The sequence below is a fragment of the Ruditapes philippinarum genome, unplaced genomic scaffold (genome assembly GCF_026571515.1).
Source record: "Ruditapes philippinarum isolate M1 unplaced genomic scaffold, ASM2657151v2 ctg554_1_1_1_1, whole genome shotgun sequence".
Taxonomy (NCBI): Eukaryota; Metazoa; Mollusca; class Bivalvia; order Venerida; family Veneridae; genus Ruditapes; species Ruditapes philippinarum.
Window position 1 is genome coordinate 367,267 of NW_026864532.1, and position 23,443 is coordinate 390,709.

At 32.3% G+C, this 23,443-nt stretch overlaps 1 protein-coding gene across 1 annotated transcript; it reads right to left on the bottom strand.

Annotated features, from left to right (window-relative positions):
- Positions 1-8,862: 8,862 nt before the first annotated feature.
- On the bottom strand, positions 8,863-21,840 carry LOC132725971 (prostatic spermine-binding protein-like). The gene is made up of 3 exons (XM_060711199.1): positions 21,732-21,840; positions 9,065-9,297; positions 8,863-8,898 (listed from the first exon to the last, which is right to left on the bottom strand). The coding sequence occupies exons 1-3, from the start codon at positions 21,838-21,840 to the stop codon at positions 8,863-8,865; spliced, it is 378 nt and encodes a 125-aa protein (XP_060567182.1).
- Between the last annotated feature and the right edge of the window lie 1,603 nt (positions 21,841-23,443).

The window sequence follows — 23,443 nt, forward strand, 5'->3', positions numbered from 1 at the left end:
AAATTGTATTTATCATTTTCATTTTTGATGAGATCTTAGCAAACTTAAAGCATTTTCGGAAATTCGATTAATTCAAGTTATAGTTTTAAAAGCACAATGTATAAAATATGAGGAATGCATTATTTCAAATTTTATTTCTGTGCTGTTTTGATTTTCTTCTGGCAGTCCTTTAAAAAGTACATTTCCTTGTGAAAAATAGGAGAAATGCACTCCACAAAAATTTAGGTCAGGTCATCGTGACTATATTATAATGAACTAAACTACAATTCACTGGCATAGAATTTCATCAAATTTTTACACATCTGCGAATATGATACATATATTTCACTCTAAAACTCCAATAACAGAGCAATTTACTAACTTTATAATGAAAACATCATTCTCTACAAGCTACAATATAACAATGCGACACTATTTAATTAACAATGGTTCAGAAAAGTAGCACTAACTGCTAGAAAAAGGATGTCTCAATTTTACATCATTTATTAGATAGGACTGGGATGCTGGTGACGATTATGGATCCAATATGATTATCGAATTTTCAATTACATAAACTAATTACGATATCCCTTTTTACCAATTTTCTCGCCTTTTTGGCATGTATACGTCCCGTAACGACCCCGTATCTCTCCGCGGAAATTCAAAGCATAATTAAGATATTGTCCTTCCTAGGATCAGGGTCAGATCTTTGAAAGAAAGTTTTTGGGAAACAGTTGCTTTAAAACAAGTTTTAGCTGTGTATCATAATTTTATATTTGTATTTGAAATCTTAAAGCGCGCAGTTATTACAGTATAACGGTGAATCAAATTCATGTTTTATTTTTAAATTATCGATTTAAAGTTATCAAAAATGAAGTTTTCAATGAACGGGTTATTACGGCATTTATCCTGATTCGTTGTACTGGTCGTAACTAGCATTTATATGACGGATAGAGCTATTTATACAGAAAATACCAACTCTCCAATAGTTGCCCAGTTATGAAATATCAATATTCATATCTCTCACATGTTAAATGCGGGAGAAAACGCTCAACCAACCAACAGCAGTGATGGAATTATGAAGTATGGTAATATCATATGAAGTTGATGTGAAGGCATTTGAGCGTAAACGCGCATTTCAGCTTGATGAAATTGTACAATTTCTTTACGTTCGACGTAGGTGTCCTCAGTCCAACCTTTGTTAATGTAACAAGACGCAATATTTAGATTAAAAAATATTCCTTTATGTTTTAACAGAACCCTCTCAGAATGCAGTTTGCATCTGCATTATTAGGAATTTAATATTAAACATTTTGCAATAATAATGCACTTTTCCATTAAATTGCCTTTGAAATGTGATATAATATGCCTTTAAGACAAAATCTGGCTGCATTTCAAAAGATATTAGATAATTTTGTGCACAATTTCTTAGAAATAGGTCTCTAATTGTTTTGTTTTGAAATCATACGAAAGTAATTGTTCATATTTTATTAAAACTAAGAAAGTAATAAAGAATTTGCAGTCTTTGTTCTGTTTTAATAAGTTTAAAATGACAGGTTTCATCTGACAGTTGAAGAAAAGGTAAAACTCCCAAGCCAAACCAAAAACGCAAGCAAGTGCCTTGAAAAAAAATGCAATTTATTTGAATGGATGCGTTTAGTTACTATATCATGCTATTTAATTTCACTTTGAATCCTTCTTCCTTTGTCTGCAGAATGGAGTTTTTTCCCTCCCCAAAGGAATAAAATGTGACTAAAGGTTTATAAGAAGGCAATTTGTACTATAACTGTGGATTTCGTATTATAGCGTTGTATTAATTTTATACCGTGTCTCCATTATTTTTATTTCGCCATTTCTTCATCCAAGAAGACGTTTGTTTCATTTTGTAATGATTTTATATACAATTTATCTACTTCCTACTAGCATAAACGGAATTATTAGGACAGTTTCTGATCCCTATGAACGGAAATTCTCGCTTTATTGCAAGAGATCTGAAATTTTTATTGCTTATTTTCGGATATTTTCCGTCCATTTCTTCTTCCAATTTATCAACAGCGATGGAGAAAACAATTTTATATCAGATTTTATGAGATAGCTTTTAGTCGCTTGTCTTTTAAATATCTTATTGTTCTGTCTTTACCCCATCTGACCCAAGATAATTTACCATTTTAAAGATTCCAATATCAGATCACATAGCTAACTTGATTGGGTGAAAGAGCCGGCAATTGCTTGATTTGATGAGTGAAGATATTTCACGAAACCTCCATTATAGCCATAAAAGACGACTAAATTTCCCTTCCAAATAGGAGAGCATTTTATTCATGACTTCCTGTTCTGCGAGCCACGTGACTCAAATGACAAGCTGATTTTAGTTATATTAAATCGTGACGTCCAATAATATATTGAAATCCATGCATGAAAATTGTTTCCATGATAACGAAGTAATGACATCTCTCTTTCGACATTTCGTCATTATTTTTCAATCAAACATGCCCTCTCATATCAAATGTAAAAAAAATAATAGAGGTCACGTGTGTTGCATTTGCCATGGACATTGTCACGCCAACAACAAAATATGACCAACAAACAAAGCAGTCATGTTTGTGAATCTAGAATATCATCTTTAAAACAAAAGAAATTTTTATATTAAAAAAAGCTCATAATATTGAAAGTATTGACAATGATTAGCAAACAGCTAAACTGGCCGTGTTTTGAAAAATAAAAATAATTCCAATCAAAAATTTTGAAGAAAACACTCTGTTGCGGTACATTTTTTACACTAGTATTTTAATAAGTCTCGTTTCATATTGTCTCTCAATTTTCACCACCAATGCAATACAATACAATACACAATACGATGAAATACAATACAATACAATACAACACAACACAAAACGATAAAATACAATACAACACAACACAACACAACAAAACATTATGCAATGCAATGCAATACAATACAATGCAGTACAGCGCAGTAAGGCGCAACACAGTACAACACAACGCAATACAACACACCACAACACAACACAATACAATACAAAACAATACAATACAAATAATACCGCATCGATTTTTAAATTACTTGACATACTTAGTGGTATACACTTAATAAATTGCGAACACAATTACAAAAAAAAACCTATTTATTTTTTGTTGCTTAAATCTCATATGTCTCTAATGGTCAATGTCCCTTTGTAAACATGATATAAAGTTTATTCATATAATACGTGTAATAAATGCACATGGTGACAAAATACATATATTCAAATAAAATCAAACATCACGTAATCATTAAAGTTTACATTATTTGGTAGCAAATTGTCATACAATGATACAAATACATCTTTGGACTGTATTAACAAAACATGGAGAATGAAAGGAAATAAAGTAATATTACTAACACCATATCATTTTTATTTTTATAATTGTGTCTAAAGATTCGGTTGATATAATTTCTTTTGTTTAAATGCTTGTGATAGAAAATCAATTTTTGAACTCAATAAATCAATAAATTTGCACATGCTCGGGTTTTTATCATAATATATTTTGGAATGAATGAACAAGCCATTTTAATTGATTCTCCATTCGAATTTTCTTGCAAACAGACATTTGAAGTCTGTTTACAAGATGCAACATATTTCTACCTTGAATTTGTTATGGTTACATTAGAGTTCTCAGTTATTTACATCTTTGACGCAAAAACATAGGTCACCCTGCTGTCTTTGTAATGTGACAATTTAGCAAAGCTGGAAATTTTGTCCTTATTTTCTTAGTTATTTATGACATAGAGACGTCGATGCGAGATATTTGAAATAACTGACTTCTATTTTGCTAGGTGACGACCATTTCCGGCTGCCAGAAATCGCATCTCGGAGGATTAGCCCCGTCTCTCCTATTTCGTCATAAAACTGTAGGTCGTGTCAAATAAATCAAAGCCATATATTGGACACTGTCGCTTTTATAATGACCAAAGCAACATTTTTCACGTAGCCTTTTCTGAGGAGAAATAAATCGCGTAACATGTCTTACGAAACTTGTCGTACTTACAAATACGGTTTAAGAACGGTATTATTTAATTTGCACTGTTTTAAATGTATTAATCGTTAGAGTATTTGCCACACATAAATTTTGAAGATCTGGAGAAAGGGTGATCCATCGGAAGCATAAATCACAACAAAATTACATGAAAATTGCAGACTCGGCTTGATTGAGTCTGTTCATGAGGGATAATGAAAACGTGCAACATCCCTCACGCCCCCTAGCACCGGCTTGAGTACTCAATTTTCAACACTAAAAAGTGCTGGAATCAATGATCTCGGAGAACCAGAAAAAGTATTAGAACACTGAAGTGAAGTACGGGGCAACTTTGTACAGCTGCCGCCATCCGATCAGTTGCGTTCTTTGTAGTCCCAAAGCTGGTTTAGGAACACCCCGAGGTATAGATGAGGAAACGTGCAATTTATCGCCATGATATGAAGTTTAGATTATATTTAGTTAGTGCGCCGAAGTTTAATACAAATGTATGTTGTGTTGTTCCCACCTTCTTGCTAAAGAACACACTTCGAGGAGGGGAGAGCAATGCAACGGTAAAGAGAGTTGATCTCGTCTCACATACTTAAAAGTGAATGTTTTTGTTGCTACTGCTGCTGTAGTTGTTCTTGTTGTTATGATCAGCACAAATTGAATGTATGTTTCTCATACAATTGCTTGTATCTTATGAAATGAAAACGTTTTTTCTTTCTAGACTAAAGATTGACTGAAACCTTAAGCTGGAAATATCTGTCGCCTTCTGTATGTTAACATGCCAGATGATCTGTGGTTGAACATAGTTTTATGGATATTTTATACCACAAACATGAAAATTGTCATATACGCCGTGAAGGACAATTTACAGATCAAAGAAACAACAGTGTCAAAACCTCTTGTTTAACACGACAGTTTTGATAGATACATGAACTGCGTTAAATCAGTATATAACTGCATGTTAGAGGCCGATAGAACTTATTTAAAGCAATATTGAACGTTAAAAAGCCACAGGCAACATCGAATGAAATTCTTATACGTCAAAATAGGTTGTGTTTGCGGTATTGTTTTGTCCTAATTGTGGTCCCAATTGCAATGATCTTTGTTATACAATAATCCCTCTCATATTTTATGTACCAATAGCCAACTTAAGGTACATTATAATTAAAGGTACATCCAGATATCGCAAATAATTATACATTTTTTTAAGTTTTTATGCTTGTAACATCGTTGTTGGATATATATGATAAAACAAACATTTTTAAATACATTTAAAAAAAAACAACAAAAGAAATGAATGCAATACCATTCCATATGAAATACATTGTAATAAGATTTCAACAATGAAACTTACCAGTCGCAATTTTTCGGCCCTTTCCGTCAGTCTTCGGATAAAGATTATTATTGATAATAGCCGATATGTTCCGATTGAAAACTTACACCAGACTCTTGGACCGGATATGATATAAATTTTATGCAGTTTATACCGGCTTGTACGGGATTAAAATAAGATCGAATAATTACCGACTTTAATGACCTTAATTACAGCATAATTCAGAATGTAACGCTGCCACCTGTGATTTTTTTCTCTCTCTCTCTCTCTCTCTCTTACAATTTAAATGAATGAAACAAGTATTTTATGACAATAAAAAGGTAATGTTTAACTTGATTGATCGTGAAAATCTTTGTTATTGTTTAGCTGGCTATGGATTTAAATACATTGCAAAAACTTTTAGTTTGCATTTTCTGTTGTTGTTTGTTTTTTCCCCTCTAAATGCATGGCTGCTTTCGCGGCAAACTGGAGAAAACATATTTGATGAATGGAGTTAAACTTGGGTTACATTAAATCATATTATACTTATATAAGGCATTTTATTTGCTCATAAAAATTCTGAATTTTTAGCCGAAACCAAAACTGTTTAAGAAACGAAACTTATATGGATGTGTAAGTTTGCAGTGAATCAACTGTCCTAAAAAAAACCCAAAAAAAAAAACCAACAATAACAAAAAACCTAACAAATAAAAACACCAAATCTCTTTTAACTTCTGAACGTAAAATCTTATAAAACATTTTATGCTATAAAGTAATTCTCTACTGCTAGCAAGTCCTTCTCTCATTCAGAATAAGCTTTTCACAAATCAGACTCAATTATTATACCAAATGCAATAGTGATATTACATTAGTCATGTTAGTGTTTGCGCGCGGTATAAAAAGAGAACGCCTTTTTTCGTATAAATCATAAATCAAAGGAGAAATTAGTTAGAAAATCATTCCTCGTCGTATTTAGTGTGCCATTGTTCATCACAACATCACAATATAATCATGAATTCATCGCCATTGTTATAATTTAACGTCTGATGACCTTAGCCGTATGCTTAAATGAAAAGACGTTTTTCTATCGTACGACGAATCAATTCTCTTTTAATTTCATTACAAAATATTAATGATCCCTTTCAGTTCTTTCAAATCAAATGAAATTCCAGCAAGAAATATAATTTGTCATTCCAAGAAAAACGATAACGCTGAGGTCGAAGTTGGGATTAATTCAGAGGGCCCTTATTATCGATCTTTGCTGAAAATTAAAACACAAGAAGAACGTGCGTCATAAGGCAGGTCAGTCCGGGACGATACGAGCAATTAAATTTTCTTTATAGGGTGAAAATTCGAGAATTTATTGAAAAAGGGAAAAAAATCATACACGAAATGAGCGTTAGCTGGCAGCAATATATAGTGAATTATAGAAATATTGATCACAACCAGTAATTTCACAAAATCACGCATAAAACACGGAGATGAAGAAAAAGAAGATGGAATTAAGATGAAATCTTGCCATAAAATAAAGATTTATATGATAATTTTAGCTCTGACAGAATCTTTAACACGCTCCAACTTAAATTTTATTACATAAAACTTATCAAAGATTTAATAAGTTCTGCAATTTCCTTTCAGTGCGAGGACATTAAATTTTAAATAAGGAGGGAAAAGACCATAAAACATAAAAGAGGACAACCTTTGATGGCTTTAACAAAATAACGGATGGTTTAAAGAGTGGGGTGAAACACGCAATTTTTTGCCAGAAATCTGTAAATAATTAATTGGAATATGGGGATAATTTAGAATGGAAGACAATACCAATATTTTATTATGTACATGAATCGTGCAATTAACGGAAAATTGAGGCATTAAACAAATAGGTCAGAATGAATGAAATAAAACTGTCATGTGACAAGATGTTTTGGTGCGTAAATATTTTAATCCAAGTTGTGTATGAAATTAACACAGCATGGTAAATGGATCGTTTTCATGGACCAACACAAAATCTTTTTTTTTTACATATAATAATTTGAAAAAAAAAGAAGAAATCCTGCATATTTTTATGATTTATTACATTAATATGATATGTGAATCTTTCGCACGCTATTAGATACATTATGTACGTTAAAAGTAGAGTTTTTGAAGTACCTTTCATTTAATCAAGTTTATTACTGAAAAAAGTAACAGTAAATTACTGCAGGTATGGTCCGGTCTGGGACGGATATAAGGTATCCTGGATAGTCACATGACTACGCTACAATGCAGCCGCCATGACACCGTCTGGCTTGAGAGTCTCTGTTTCAGCCATTTAAGGTATTGGTGAATTTTGAGTGTTTCCACAATTTTGAAGTGTAAGAAATCTGTTTCTATCTTGTACTTCACAGCATGTCAAAATGAATTCTTTTATTCAAAAATAATTTTAAAAGAGAAGTAGAATCTATGTTTACAATTTACCAGATTAATTGTCAATGCACGAATGCCATCAAATACATAATAAAAACTCTTCTTAAAGAAGCTTATTTCTTTTTAAATACAGAAATATATTTAAAGAAATGACTTGCCATTAACAGAATCGTTAACATGTCATCAAATATATAATGTATCTTAAAATTGGAATTTTTGAAGTAACTTTCATGTCATTGCCTATATAATGTTAGAAAGGTAAACGATTAAATAACTGCGTTGAAGGTCTGTGAAATACAATGTAGAATAGTCCAGTCACGAACGGGTATATAGGCGGGTGGTCACGTGACTCTTCTATAAAGCGGACGCCATGACTACGTATGGCGTGAAAGACCCTGAAAAGCGGTTACCTTATTCTTTCTGTCATTAGTGTCGGTGTATTTTAAGTATTTCCATAATATGGTATTTTTTCTTTAAAATACTATATTTTTTATTCTATCTCTTTGAAATATATGTTAAATAGAATGTCACTATGTCTTCTTTATTTAATTAAACGCATGTTCTTATTATAAAACGACGCTTTGGCATCTCGACGTAAAAGAGTACGTTGGAATTTAATGTCAGCGTCCTTAACCTGTATATAATATATCTTTACAAAATAGAAATTACAAAAATATAACCCCATGTGTGAGAAGATTAACAAATGTTCTTTAGTTCTCTGCTAGACAGTCACATTTGGTAGAGAGCAGTCTCTTAGAATTTTACACCGTAACTATTTCAGCTCTATCTATCATTCATTACTGAAGCGTTTGATGCCGCACTGGGACATATTATGGCCATACAAAATTATTTGCAAATATTAGTTTTCCATCTTTGTCAGAAGTGAGGAATAATAATTGCACATTTTCCTCTGCAAAGATGGAATATCACACGTTCAAATCCCAATAGCTGTCGAACGAACTGAAAAAAGAAGTGCGCACTTCCGTTTTTGCGAAGTATTAATTGTAGCGGAGTGCAATTTTCAAACAAAGGGTCAATTATTTCAGTTGAACATTGCTATTAAATATGATTTGGGCGTCACAAGGGCGATATTTTGTCGCCCTTTGTTGTAAGAAGAAGATGTTTATTATTGATATTGATTAGGGAGGTCCATCCTGGCAATTGCTAGTCTCTGTCTGACATTAGAGACAATACAATCATATTATATTGACGGTATTTAAAGGAACAATTTCAAGACAGTAATCGTCATTTTTTTCTTAAGGTTATTGTATCTTTACAGTAAAGATAAAGAGACGATAATATTAAGTCGCGTATTTGTGTTGCTTTTATCACCCCAATTACGTCATCATCATGAGGGTCGTTGTCGTCATCATGACCATGCTCATCATCGTCGTCGTCTTCTTCTCCACCATCATCGTCGTCGTTTTTATCATCGTCATTGTCATCAATGTCAACGTCATCATCATCCGCGTCATCTAGGTAGGCTAAGCGTCTGTCTTGATCATCGACGTCGTCGTCATCATCATAATCATCATCAATATCAACGTCATCATCACGGTCGTCATTGACGTAGGCTAAGCGTCGTAATCAAAGTCATCATCATAAGTACCGTCGCTTTTTATCGCTACAATTAAAAATATCTTTTTATATTTAATATTTCATTCAAATTGTGTGCGTGCATGATTCTTAATAAAGTTCAGCTTTTATCAGATAGATTTCTAAATTAAAAAGTCAAGGATCGATTTTCTAACATATCTAAAAACTTATATTAAGTATAGCAACAGATAAGATCATATTTTATTCTTTTATCAGGGCGTTGCTGGGGAAAAGAATCTGTGTTCCGTTTAAATATAAAAGCTCAGTTGAAAAATGAATATTTGCTAAAGTAGTTCACTCGTCTCGTATTAAGATTGTTCCCTTCCTAAACAAAAAATTCGGACAGCTTTGCGCTTGATAAAACCGGAGGGTAACGAAATATGCCGAATGTGATGAATGCTATATCTTAATATTTGACAAGTTTTGCCATATTACAACTAATGTCAAGATATTTCAAATGTAATTTGAATAACTGATTGGCTTATTTGTCATTAGTATTACACTGAATTTCCATGTATACTTGAAAATAAAAACTTTGCGAAGTCTAGGGGTGACTATTTTGTTATGTATACAGACCTGATTAAGACACAGAGACGCCAGATAATAATGTATTATCATCGTGTAAAAAATTCCATACACGAGATGATGTTCCCGCATTAACAATTACTTTGACACTAGGCGGCCCGGAACACAGCTCTTCAATTATTTGTAAGAATTTTGACAGAAGGTGATCATTTAGTGCCGAAAACGGATTATTTATTGCAATTTCTTGAGGAATATCAATAATTCCACACAGAGAAACAGTATCTCTCAAAGTGGTGTATTTATATTTGGTACGTTTTCTACGGAATTGTCAGCAAATGTGGATAATTCCAAATGAGCTCGCTAGCATGGCGTTCATTCTTTACAAGACCATAAAGCAATGGTTTTCATGAAAGAGAAAACCTAACAATATTTGAAAAATTCAAGTTACAGAATATTTCATATTTAGAGCATAAGGAAGCATAAGATAAGAACCTGTATGTATGTAGTTCGGGGGCGTAAGTAGATGTAGTAATGCGATTTGTTTTATTCAAGTCTAGCTTTCGAGATTTTGTATGATCACGTATGCATGCACCGAGAAGTTAAATTAAAGGTTGAGATACAATTAGAATTAAAGACTTTTTTAAATCAAAGAAAATTCCGCAGTTAAATCGCAATCTTAGAATTTTTCCTAATTTAATTGATATCTGTTTCGAAGCACAAATTTTACGCACATGTAATTGCACATTTAGTGCAGGAAGAAGAGTTAATTGAAGCATTACAAGACTTACAAAGCCTTGTGCACCATGCATTTATTAATTGTACTATTTTTTGATCTTTGATTCTCAAATATTTAATACTTACTGCAGTGGAAACTTATCTCTAAGTTATTCATAGATTTACAAGTAATACTCTTGTTTGACTTTTCGTCATATCATTAAAATGACACTTTCAATGTTGTATAGAGATGATTTCACGTTTATTTAAAAGAAAATAACAAAAAGGGATTCATAAAACATAAGAACGGTTTCTTGCAATTGTGTAGTTAGTCAGCAGAAAATAGTTCCACGTTGCACCACAGACTAGCCATTTACAATGCGTCTTCAATTAAGGAAAAAAGGAAAGAAGAGTTAAATATTTGAAATAAAAATATATTTACATTTCCACCTAAAGATATACATTGTAAGGAGAAACTTAAACCATATTATTAGAAAACGTCATTGCGCGTCTGATGTAACGCAGACAAGAGATAAAGTCATACAATGATTTCAGATAACACTTTATTAAAAAACTTGTTTCCATACTGAAAAAAGATACTTGTTTTTCTTTCATCTTTTGTATAAGGAGCTTTATGATAGCTAAACATATCTGTAAATATTGATTTGGAAATAAATAAGAAGAGAGGACATGTAGACTCTAGCACATGACCCCTTGCTTTAGCAGCAGACAAGTGAAACACCAAATCAACGCTGTTTTTAATCTTATCTAATATTTATATGTATTATCGTAAGGCAAAATTTACAAAACGTGGCTGACGCATTCATGTTTAAATGTATTTTCTTTATAAATATTTCTTTGATGACCGGGCGGTGTATCCTTATTAAAGCTTAATTTACATGCTTTACGTCTGTGCATCTGCGTCTCCGAATTCTATACGACACGAACATTTTGTCATCCTATTTACATTATTTTGAATATATTCCCCCCGACAATATCAATCAAATTACTGGACCTCGAGTGGAATATTTCCCCCCTACTCGTCCTCGACTTTCTTTTTGCCTATCGTCGTCCCATTAATTGTCATTTGGCCAGCTGAATTAATGACGACAATCCATTTGATAAAAACTGTGTATTGATGTCGCAGACGCAAAACGTTTTCCATTATTTTGATAAAGAAATATCTTGCCATAAACTCATTTTCTCGCTGGTTTTGTGTGACAGGCTACATCTAAATTCCAGTATATTCGTTAACGTCCAGAATAGCTAATAATCTGATATATAGAGATCGCCTAATGTCCATCTATCTATCTTAACACTTTAAAAGACGAGAGGCCCGAAATAAGTGATTTTTCTGAACTAATTATTTGGTTCTCGTGATTTCTTTTCATAGTAGTTGTTTTGCTTGTTAATATAAAGCGTTTATAGTCTTCAGCTCAGGGAACGCGCGAAACTTGCAAAATAATCATATTATGTGTGTCAAAAACGACTATTAAATATTAAGTATGTCGATGTACAGATCAACAAAATTCAATGAACACACATACACACACTGGTTTCCCATTAGGTTTTCTCTCTTTTCTTAAAAATTCTTCAAAAAAAGTCTGGTCTAAATCATAAGTGTATAGAACTGATGCTAAATAACGAAACAAGCATTGACATTTTCGAATATGTAATTACATTTTCCCTGCTTAACGCAAGATATAACATTATGATATGATTACAGACTTGTTTTGACCGCCAGGAAGTACATCGAAACTAACAAATCAATGTCATTTACAAGATTATAAGATTCTATCAAGTTTGGTTTTACGGCGCACCAATACAATTTCGGTCATATGGCGCCGAAACATGAAAGATGATTTTCGCTAACCCCGGGTGTTACAAACTTTAAGCAATATCAGTAGTTAAAACCAGCTAACCTGCTTGAGTGCAAAGAGATGCATAGACTCCAGTAATTCAACCCCATTAAGTCGCCTTTTATGATCACGCAGGGGTAAACGATGGCTGCAATTCTAATGCCTCAGCCCTTACAAGAAACCCCTCAGCCACAAGGGGATTGATTGCTATTCCTAAAACAGTAATAATTTTGATCGGGCCTCATATATTGAGCAGACGAAGGCCTTATTCGTCTTCCTACATCAGTGTGTCACCATTTACATGATTCAAAGACACTATCCTTAACATTCATCTCTGTTATAAGCGAACATACGGTTTAAGAACGGTAATTATAGACCGGGAGATAACAGAACATAGCCGTCACAATGAGCAATGTAACACCGGATATGGAATTTCTTTAGAGAGTAAGTTATGGAAATGATTGACAAAACAAGATATACGCGTGATTAGCAAAACAAAACGAATAGTTCTTCATTTTTGGCCCAGTTTCTTTTGGATTTTAAATGAACTTCAACAATGGTGACGAATGTTTACATTTGAAGAGATTGTTACAAAATCATAGAAGTTAATTGGAACAAGCAAAAAAGATGATTCAGTCGGAACTATACAAATCGATTTTTCTCAGAAACAATTCCAAAGTATTAATTTCGGTTATAGATTATTTTAGGCATGACCTGCATGACCTTAAGAACTACATTGCATAACACCAGCGGCCGTTTTTGATTTTCAAACCCACATGTTTCTGTACAGAAATTGATTTATCAATTATTGAGAAATAAAGAACTTACCATAATAGAAAAATGCATGTATTCTTATATCAATAGCATACAAGTTATTCAGACATGCTTCTTACCATACCATTGTTTCAAAATTATATTTTAACATTATTTGTTGAACGTTTCGGAAACATGTTCTATGTCTTCTTCTTCACGCATCATGTATATGATTTCATGTGCTAGTATATTCTTGCAACAGAGCGACTAATTAAAGAAGAGATAACTGCGCCATAAGGCTTTTCAAGACCACCTCGGACCTAAAAGCGTAAAGTCTGTATGCATTTACAGCCATGATAATGTAATTGTTCTTAATGAAAACACTTGCACACGTAAATATAAGATATTCCAAAGATTAAAACTTAAATTAAGATAACATTTAAAAATAACAAGATTCACGTCTGCGTTGCGTAACTTCGGAATGATGATGGGATCGTAATTTGTCTTATCATAACAAGTACTCAAGATAATCCCTAATCTTTTTATATTCCCACAAAATCGTGATATGCTAAATTTCCAATTGTAAAAGGGGTCGCCAAAGGTTGCTATTATAAGAGTAAGGTATATTAATTCCTTATTACGGAATTCGAGCGGGACCACATTAGCGTCGCGTTAAATGATGTATGCGGTCTGTTTCATGGCGTGCCAATATTATGATTTATGGTAGGTATCTAGCTATCTTTCTTCTTACATTAAAATGGTATATAAAGTCTGCAAAAATTGCCGTGTCTGGAGGTATCGGTGTACTAATGAACGTGTCCGTGACATAATCCCTCTATCTAGACGGTGTGCTTTATGACTCCTGAAAATAAAATAGTATAAATTCTACCATTAAACTGACACACAGTGTAAATATGTAAATTATATATTGTATATATATATATTGTCCGAATGAATTCTAAAGCAATTTTTCATAATAATGGTAACCTTATTTTAAGAAGGTAACACATGAAGATAAACCATCATACAAACTTAAATTTATATGTGGCATTTATATAATATAGAAAACACAAAAGCATCATGAATAAAAGATGATAATACTGATAAAATAACAAAAGTAACTATTACAATGAATAAATTTAAATTACAACAAGCATAATTTGATTGACTTGACAAACACGCCCTTAAAAATTTGTATAGATATCATTTATACAATTTTCATTTACAATTTAATAATAAGTAACTTAACTTCAAAAATTATTCTCAAAGTTGAACGTAAACGCTGTAAAGATTGTAGGTAGAAGCACAACCTGAGAGTAAATATCGTACGGACAAATTTGCACAGACGGACGGAGAGCAATTCCTATGCAGCAGTCGTAGCCACCATTTATAGGTTAAATAGGTATATTTTGCGCATTTTTATTATATAATACTAATAAAACATGTTACGTGATCTCTTGACAACGTAATGTTTTTAAAGGATGCTAGATTCTACAGACTAGACTAAGTTACATGTACCAACAATAGTCCATACCCCTATTACGTTTTCACGATTGGGGCATACGCTACAAGATAAGTCCAATAAAGTCGTTTTCCATCTCATTAACATTGTCTCAAGTTTGTCAAAACAGAAATTGATGGTAGCGATTTGAAAGTGATAAATGTTCTTGTACCTAATTTTCTCCCGATAAGATTAAAAACAAATAAATTTTATATCACAGAATCTGCCTTGTGGAGGTCCTTGAAATATAAACGCGTGGAACAATTAAAACGCACGTACGAATGACTGTGGAAGTAAATTACTTGCTCGTAATGTAGTTTCTAAATGAATAGATACATATATATATATATATATATATATATATATATATATATATATATATATATATATATATATATATATATATATATATATATATATATATATATATATATATATATATATATATATATATATATATATATATATATGAAAGTAATTGGATTCTTTATGATGCGAATTATAAATTTCTAAGTTTATGCCAAAAATTAAAAGTAAAAGAAAATTTCGTAAGACTTTTGAATGCAACGCCAGGCGACTCGGTTCATTTCTCTCTTGTTCTTTTAGTCAAAATTCATGATTCAATCTTTAAATATCAATGAAAACCAACATAATTGGTTTGCGACCAGCATGGATCCAGACCAGCCTGCGCATCCGCATCCATGCTGTTCGCTAACAAACTCTATAACAAGTATAGAAACCGATAGCGAACAGCATGGATCCTGATCAGACTGCGCGGATGCGCAGGCTGGTCTGGATCCATGCTGGTCGCAAACCCATTATGTTGGTTTTGTCATGACGCGGCTCATTTATTTTTAAATGCAGTATTGTCTCAACCAACCTATACCCAAACGTGCGTGCATTTAATGTATCCAGAATCGTGTCCTCATTTGTAAATTGATTAGATTGTATCATTAATTTCACTTACATTGTATTTGATAAAATTGATTGACATCTCGAGGGCTTGTTACGAAATTGTTGTTGTTCCTATTTCTACATTTTTCATATGAAAATTTGCCGCGAAATCACCACTTATTACAGTCTCATCAACGTGCACATTCACTATATTGATTTAACACGTGCACTTGTCAATTAAAAACGCTGTACAATTTAACCTGCTGCTCTAGGGTAAATAGCTCTAACATTATATGAAAAAAATCATTATATACATGTATACTTATATAGGCAATTGATTACATCAGGATCAATGATTTTCAATAACATGTTGTTGTTTTGAACTCATTTTCCCCCACCTTACGTACTAACTGATCATTTTTTATGCCAACATGCTATACAAAATGAATAAATCTAAAACAAAAAAAGCTGTAGCAAAAGTCAGAACACGCAATTGATGGCGTGCAGATCGATGAAATATCCATCTTTTACATGCAACAATAATATTTTATGATGTGATACCTCTATCATCCACTCCAATCAAGTTTTTTTCTTAATTTACAAAACCAATTCCTGTCATAATTATACAAATTACAAAGGAAACGAGCATGTACTCTCGGAAAAGGCAACCCCGTTAGTTTGACATCACCATTTGATATTTTATCATGACATTGTGAAATTACATGAATTCCTCATCTTTACCAATTACAATTAATGCATAGATATAACTGCAGAGAAAATAATGTGTGATTGAAAAAGGTGAATCTATTTTATGATGTTAAGATCAAAAGGAAATATCAGAAAGGTGCCCGATAATTTTTTCTTGACACGCTAGCTTGTACCGAGGAAAGATCTATTATATCTCGTCTGCGATATTGTAGCACGGGTTTCTCGTGATTCATACGTTAGAACGTTTGATTTGTTATTAACCTTAATTATGATTACTTGTCTTGTGATAAATATGTATTGTATTTATAAATGTAAATGTCTTTGATATTTTCTTGTTATAAGTGGAAACAGTATATTAATATTGTCGGAAAAGATGATAGATAAACGTGATATAACAATACTGTTAAAAAAAAGCTATACAGAAGGCGGCAATCGATGTACACGTCAATTAAATATTATTTATAAAGACAATATAAAGACAATGTTTCATTTTCCATTTCAACTTATCAGTAATATCAACGGTTGAAACATTAGAAAAAAATAAACCACACGGAGAATAAATGAGGCTTATAAAATGTGAAGTTGTCTGTCTGAGGCTCATATTGGTATTGTGAGGAATTTCTTCTCAGAAGTTGAAATTTTTAATTTAGCAAGACGTGGGAAGAAGAAGAAGAAGAGAAGAAAAGAAAAGAAGAAGAAGAAGAAGAAGAACAACAACAACATTTACTTGACCTTTCCTTTACCATTACCTTCCTTCGTTGACATGACAAAGTGTTCTGCTATTTTTCCAAGTATTATTTGCGGCAACGTTTTCATACGCATTATTTTACTTTTTATATACAATTTGGAGTAAATTGTTAATAATTTAGTAGAAAAAGCTCATATGTAAAGGATCGTATATGAGTTTTTTCGTATCTGATAAAAAACGAATATAACATGAAGTGAACATGTTGGAGTTTCTCTGAATGACATTTCTATCACGTGATTTTGAAATGCCAGAGAATACCGAAAGAAAAAAGCAGTAGATAAACCCTGTCTTGCGAGCCTATACAATAAAATCTTTATCATGTCTTGCTTTTACAAACACATGTAGCTTTTGATCACTATACCTTTCTTGGGAGCATATATATTTCAACTTTTACCTATCTTTGCATAACAGGAAGTAGAATTGTTTACATAGACAATTCCATTAATTAGTGTTTACCTATTTATCTCCCCTAAATCCTCTACCTAGCCGCCGTTACGTTCCACTATTTCGACGGATCATTTTATATCTGCGACCAAACAGGCAATACCGTAATTTTTGGTCCCTGTTTATATGAAACTTGTGTAAAATACAACTATTTACAATGGTTATATTTTTTTTCATTGAAAATAAGCGACTTCGTGTATATGTATTCTAGGCTTAATGAAGATCCATCCGCTCTTCCAGGCACTGAGAGCACGGACCCCGGACATGACTGAGAGCACGGACCCCGGACATGACATCTAAGTGACATCATGTGATGTATGGTTCTGTTATACATAGAGTACGAGTAGATCAAGCTTCGGAAACAATTCCTTCAACATTCTATCACAAGTGTCCAAGAAACCAACTTAAATATTCTCCAAAAGGAAATCAACGTGCGATATAAAATGTTGATTTTCATCGTAAATAAATATAAGCGTTAAGTCTGTTCAGTCATTTGTCTGCGAAGACCTCATAAAGAGTCATTTGTCGAAGGCATAATCGGAAAACATCAGTTAATGCAAGCATAAATCATGGGTGATATAACTCTGCCACGGATAAATCATTAAAATCGCCTTTAAAGATTCATCAGAACAGTGCTTAAGCATTTTTTGTGAGCTGAAATATAGTGAAGATTCTTATTATAATGCAATATGATTGATAAGAGTTGCGTGTTGCATGATGTGGGATAGCGCATCATGAAAACTGCAGAAGGTATCCGAGTTATAACGCGACCAGTTAAAGTACGCGAAATTCACGTCATTCGTGTCGAACACGTGGCCGTTTCCGTAATTATCTTCATAGAGTTATTCACTGTTATTGAACAATCGGTAAAAACAATAACTGCACCTCTTAGTATACAGTAAAACCACATTGTCCTTGATATTAAAAAAGGCAAAATCTTTGTACCGAAAAATTAGTGAAGTGATTGATATTTAAGAAATTCCGTAAGCTTCTTCACATAAAAGAATTCCAAGGAAACTCCTGTTATTCAAAGCTATAAACCATACCATATCCAGTACATTTGCTTACTAACGTTCTTTTGACGCCATACTTCATTTGCTATATTATTCACAATTCATTTATGTATAAGGTCTAATGAATTTTCTAAGAAATGATAAATAAAATACCAAATAGCTCTATATGAACTCAGTGTAAAATTAATTCAAATTTTTACAAAGTAGTTACATGTATACTTCATTATATTAAAACAATGGGAGATACGCCCTTCTGAAATTATTACGCAAACCTTCTTTGTTACGTTCTAATAGTTTGATTTACACATCACATTTTCTTTGTATAATATGATGAATAATTAATTCGACCCGCGATTAATTACTGATATAAAAGTGAATAAAGAATTTATTAGTTTCTGTTTATTCTTCATCCCCTTTCATTTATTAAATGTCAAAATACATTATGTATAATGTTAAAGTGAAAAATCCTATAAATCACATATTACCAGCAAAGGTATTTCTTTAAGCATATGCCGGATCAACAAAGACCCGCTATTCCCTTTGGTACGGATTTTAGTCTGGATACTGACGGAGACTGCCATTTTCCTAACTCTTTTATTCTTCCTGTTTATTTCACATAATAACGTGTTGAGAGATCATATCTCCGGCTAATAATGACTCCAACACCGATAGTGTCTCTTAGATGAAAGTAGTATCCCATAATTTAGTATATTAGAATTATCATTTTATGATGATACCCCCGATCATATCAGCTAGAATACGATGAATTATTTATTCAAGTTCTAGATTGGTGATATTGTATTATTAGTTTCTATAGAGTACACATGCAATCCAACTTCGTTATGCCATATCTAGATCTTTCTGAGAGAGCTTAATTCTTTTTGATGCATAGGAGAGTATATAATGACAATTTATTCTATTTGATATCCGAAATTACTGCTTAATTAAATTTACTTTTCCTCTTCTCCGTGGACTTTCATCTCAGTGGTTGAGTGGAGTGTGGATGGACGACTAATTATGTTATGACAGTCTGATACGACGTATACCAGCTTGTACAAACAATACACACACAACTTGCTTAATTATGATTCCAAGATAAGAAAATTGTAGAAGAATTATGGGTCACGTTCAAGCAAACTGCCAAATAAGTCTGGGCGATACAGGTTGGAAATGAATGGGCAATATGAAGCATGATATCAAATATCGTCTGCTATTTGGCGTCAGACGTAATAAGTCTTTTTTCCTGATATTCAAATTTTCATTAGAATTTTGACACAAATATTAATGTCTTTTTTTCTCTCTCTCCCTCTAAGACAAAATGTTCTGTATCAAGATATGCGGCATGCTAATTGAATGTTCTAGCTTGATCAAAGTCAGGGTCTAAAAAGGTGTTGCCAGTTCCAGAGAAGTTAACTTTTAAAAAATGATTAATAATTTTCAAAGGGTTACATTGTACGTGAACATGGGTCAATCTCTAAACTGTTGCTGCTTATTATAATATGATTTATTTCAAAGTTTAAGATGTAAAGCTAGCGAAATAAACCATAGAAGAAAACAAACAACAAACACACAAACATAGAAAAAACATTCTTTAAACAAAATATGAATCCACCTTTTTACTAAGTATATCGACAATATCTCATTTTTTAAGTTGTTAAACGCCATTTTTTTCTAATTCAAGTACTTTGGCATCCTTGTAATTGTTACTAAGAAACCAACACATATTCTACCTATTATAATCAAGCACAGCTTTATTCCTTTACTAACTTCATGTAAATCATTTGGCACCTGCCTAGCCAGGCAATAGTTTGATATCAACCTTAATATGTCTATCGCTATAACCAGGGGTCGTGAACTGGAATCACGATCCTGTATCTTCAAATGACGCAATGACTGGTAAGGGGCTCGAAAGTGTTAAAAACAAGCACTAAATCGGGCTAAAATATCATTAACAACCCCCCCCCCCAAAAAAAAAAAACAACAAAAAAACAACAACAAACAAACAAACAAAAAAAAACAAAAAAAAAAACAACAAGAACAAAACAAAAAATACAGTAATAATCCAAAACAAATCATACAAAAACAGCGGAAGTTATTTTGGATACCTATGACTTTTACTGTTTATACTGTTTTTTGAACAGACTGTAAAGTTCACAGGTTTTCAAGAGCTGTGTTTATTTACTATATCTTCTCAGACGCATTCAACAGTTAGCCATAATTACTTCCATTTTACACCCGACCAATTAAACTGATCTCATTTATAATGCTACTATAAACATATAGATATATGGTATATTTGGCAATATTCTCCCTATTTTTATAGCTATCCAATCTCTTTTCTCCGGCAAATAATTCTGGCAATATCTCCCTTTACCACATTAATTTTCCATTCCGTGATTTTACAACAACGGTTGCTAATTTCATTTTGATTATATGCCATTTATGGTGTTTTCTGGAATTATGACTCTATGTTATATGCAACAGGCATCCGTTTCGACAATTTTGCCGTGAATTTTCTCAGATTATTACTTGTTTATGGGTATAAAACGCCAATGAAAATCTGGCGGCCCCAATCAAGTGTCTATGATGCTCGATTCAAAGAGAGGTCGAAGAATGGATTATCACAATCACTGATTAATAACGCAATCTCGTGATTTTTATCTTTGATGTGAATCATGGTGGAAATACATTTTTATTACAACAGTAAAATAATAAAACAGTCCTCTACGGGAATAAGATATCTGATTAACTTTTCCCCTCTTATCAAAAAAATGTCTCTGAACCAAAGTAATAGGCGAGGAAAAATTTCTTTACGATTTGATTACAGTATTATAGATTTTTATGAAATAAGTGGATTTAAGATTACAATTTCAATTCAGACTTTTGTACTCTAATATGCTGAAATTTAGAAATTTTGAGAACACACACGCGAAATTAGAGAAAATCTAAATCTTAAACTTTAAACTGTTGAAACTAAATGAGAATAGGACATGAAAAGAGACTGTAAAGATATAACTGAATTAGAGAACTTTGTTTAAGTTAGACATCACCTTTACGGTAATGCATTGTAAAATATTGCCACGCTGATAATAACATGAAAATAAAATTCTAAGTTTTGTCTAAATTTAAAATACTGTATTTATTATTACAGAAAGGAATCTTGGTTTATATAGAATTTATTTTAGTTTGATTGTTTAGCAAGCTATCAGTTTATAGACACTCTTTCGAATCCGTTTCAGGAACAATCCAGTACTGAGCGATGAGTGTAAAGTGTGTTGCTCAAGGAACTCTGGCAGGGTTTGAACCCGTGGGGCTAGAGATCTTAGAATATTTCTAGTCCGACTTGTTATCCACTCGGCCATGCCGCCACTTTAAACGGAATCTTGCAATTTTTTTATCTTAATTAATTCAAGGTAAACACACATCGGTATTTAAATCAAGGAACTTTGCTTGTTTTTCCCTGTTTCAAGAATTACTTGTGAGCTAGCTATATTTGTTTAATTTGCACTTACATATTTACTCCTAATCATCTAATGCTAAAGACCAATATTATGATATTTTATATTTAAAATGGTGGCTATCTAAGCTTTAAATTTCGATGGACCAAAATCAATATTATTTAAATATCAATATGAACAGTAAGTGATGTTGTGTTAAATATTACTGGTGGTTGTTTGTGTGATGTAATTTGTCTTAGTCTCTACTTGCATTAGACAGAGAGGTCAGTTCGAGTATATACTAATTTGATTTACTTACTTATAGTAACTGGATGTTAAAAATCTGTAGTAACTAATTCATGCAATGTGCAAAGTGGGGAAAGTACATCAAAAACGAAAGAGTCGAGAGTACACAGTAAGAATAAATGAGTACACCATAGGAAAAGATGAGTACGCCATAGGAAAGGATGAGTACGCCATAGGAAAAGATGAGTACGCCATAGGAAAAGATGAGAGTACGTTACTCGACAAGACGGAACCACACCTGACAAAACTTGAAAGAGTGCCACGCAAACTCGTGTCTAACGGAAAGGAGAAAATTCGTCTTGACACAAGATATTGCATTGCATTGTATTGTATTTATTGTTGTATATATTGTATTGGCTGTTTGTATTTGTTTTATATTGAATTGTATTATGTACTGGTTAAGTATTGACCACTGGTATTAACATTGTATTGGCTATTGTTATTTATATTATATTGGCCATTGGAATTTATATATTGGCCATTGGAATTTATATTATATTGGCCATTGGAAATTATATTGTATTGGCCATTGGAATGTATGTTCAGTTGTATTGGTCATTGCAATCTATATTTTATTGGCCTTTGGTATTTATATTGTATTGATTATTGGAGTTTATATTGTATTGGCCTGCATTGTATTGGCCATAGAAATTTATATTGTATTGGCCATTGGTATTTATAGTGTATTGGCCATAGAAATTTATATTGTATTGGCCATTGGTATTTATAGTGTATTGGCCATTGAAATTTATATTGTATTGGCCATTGGTATTTATAGTGTATTGGCCATAGGAATTTATATTGTATTGGCCATTGGTATTTATAGTGTATTGGCCATTGAAATTTATATTGTATTGGCCATTGGTATTTATAGTGTATTGGCCATTGAAATTTATATTGTATTGGCCATTGGTATTAATAGTGTTTTGGACATTGAAATTTATATTGTATTGGCCATTGGTATTTATAGTGTATTGGCCATTGGTATTTATAGTGTATTGGCCATTGGAATTTATATTGTATTGGCCATTGAAATTTATATTGTATTGGCCATTGGTATTTATAGTGTATTGGCCATTGAAATTTATATTGTATTGGCCATTGGTATTTATAGCGTATTGGCCATTGAAATTCATATTGTATTTACCATTGGTATTTATAGTGTATTGGCCATTGAAATTTATATTGTATTGGCCATTGGTATTTATAGTGTATTGGCCAT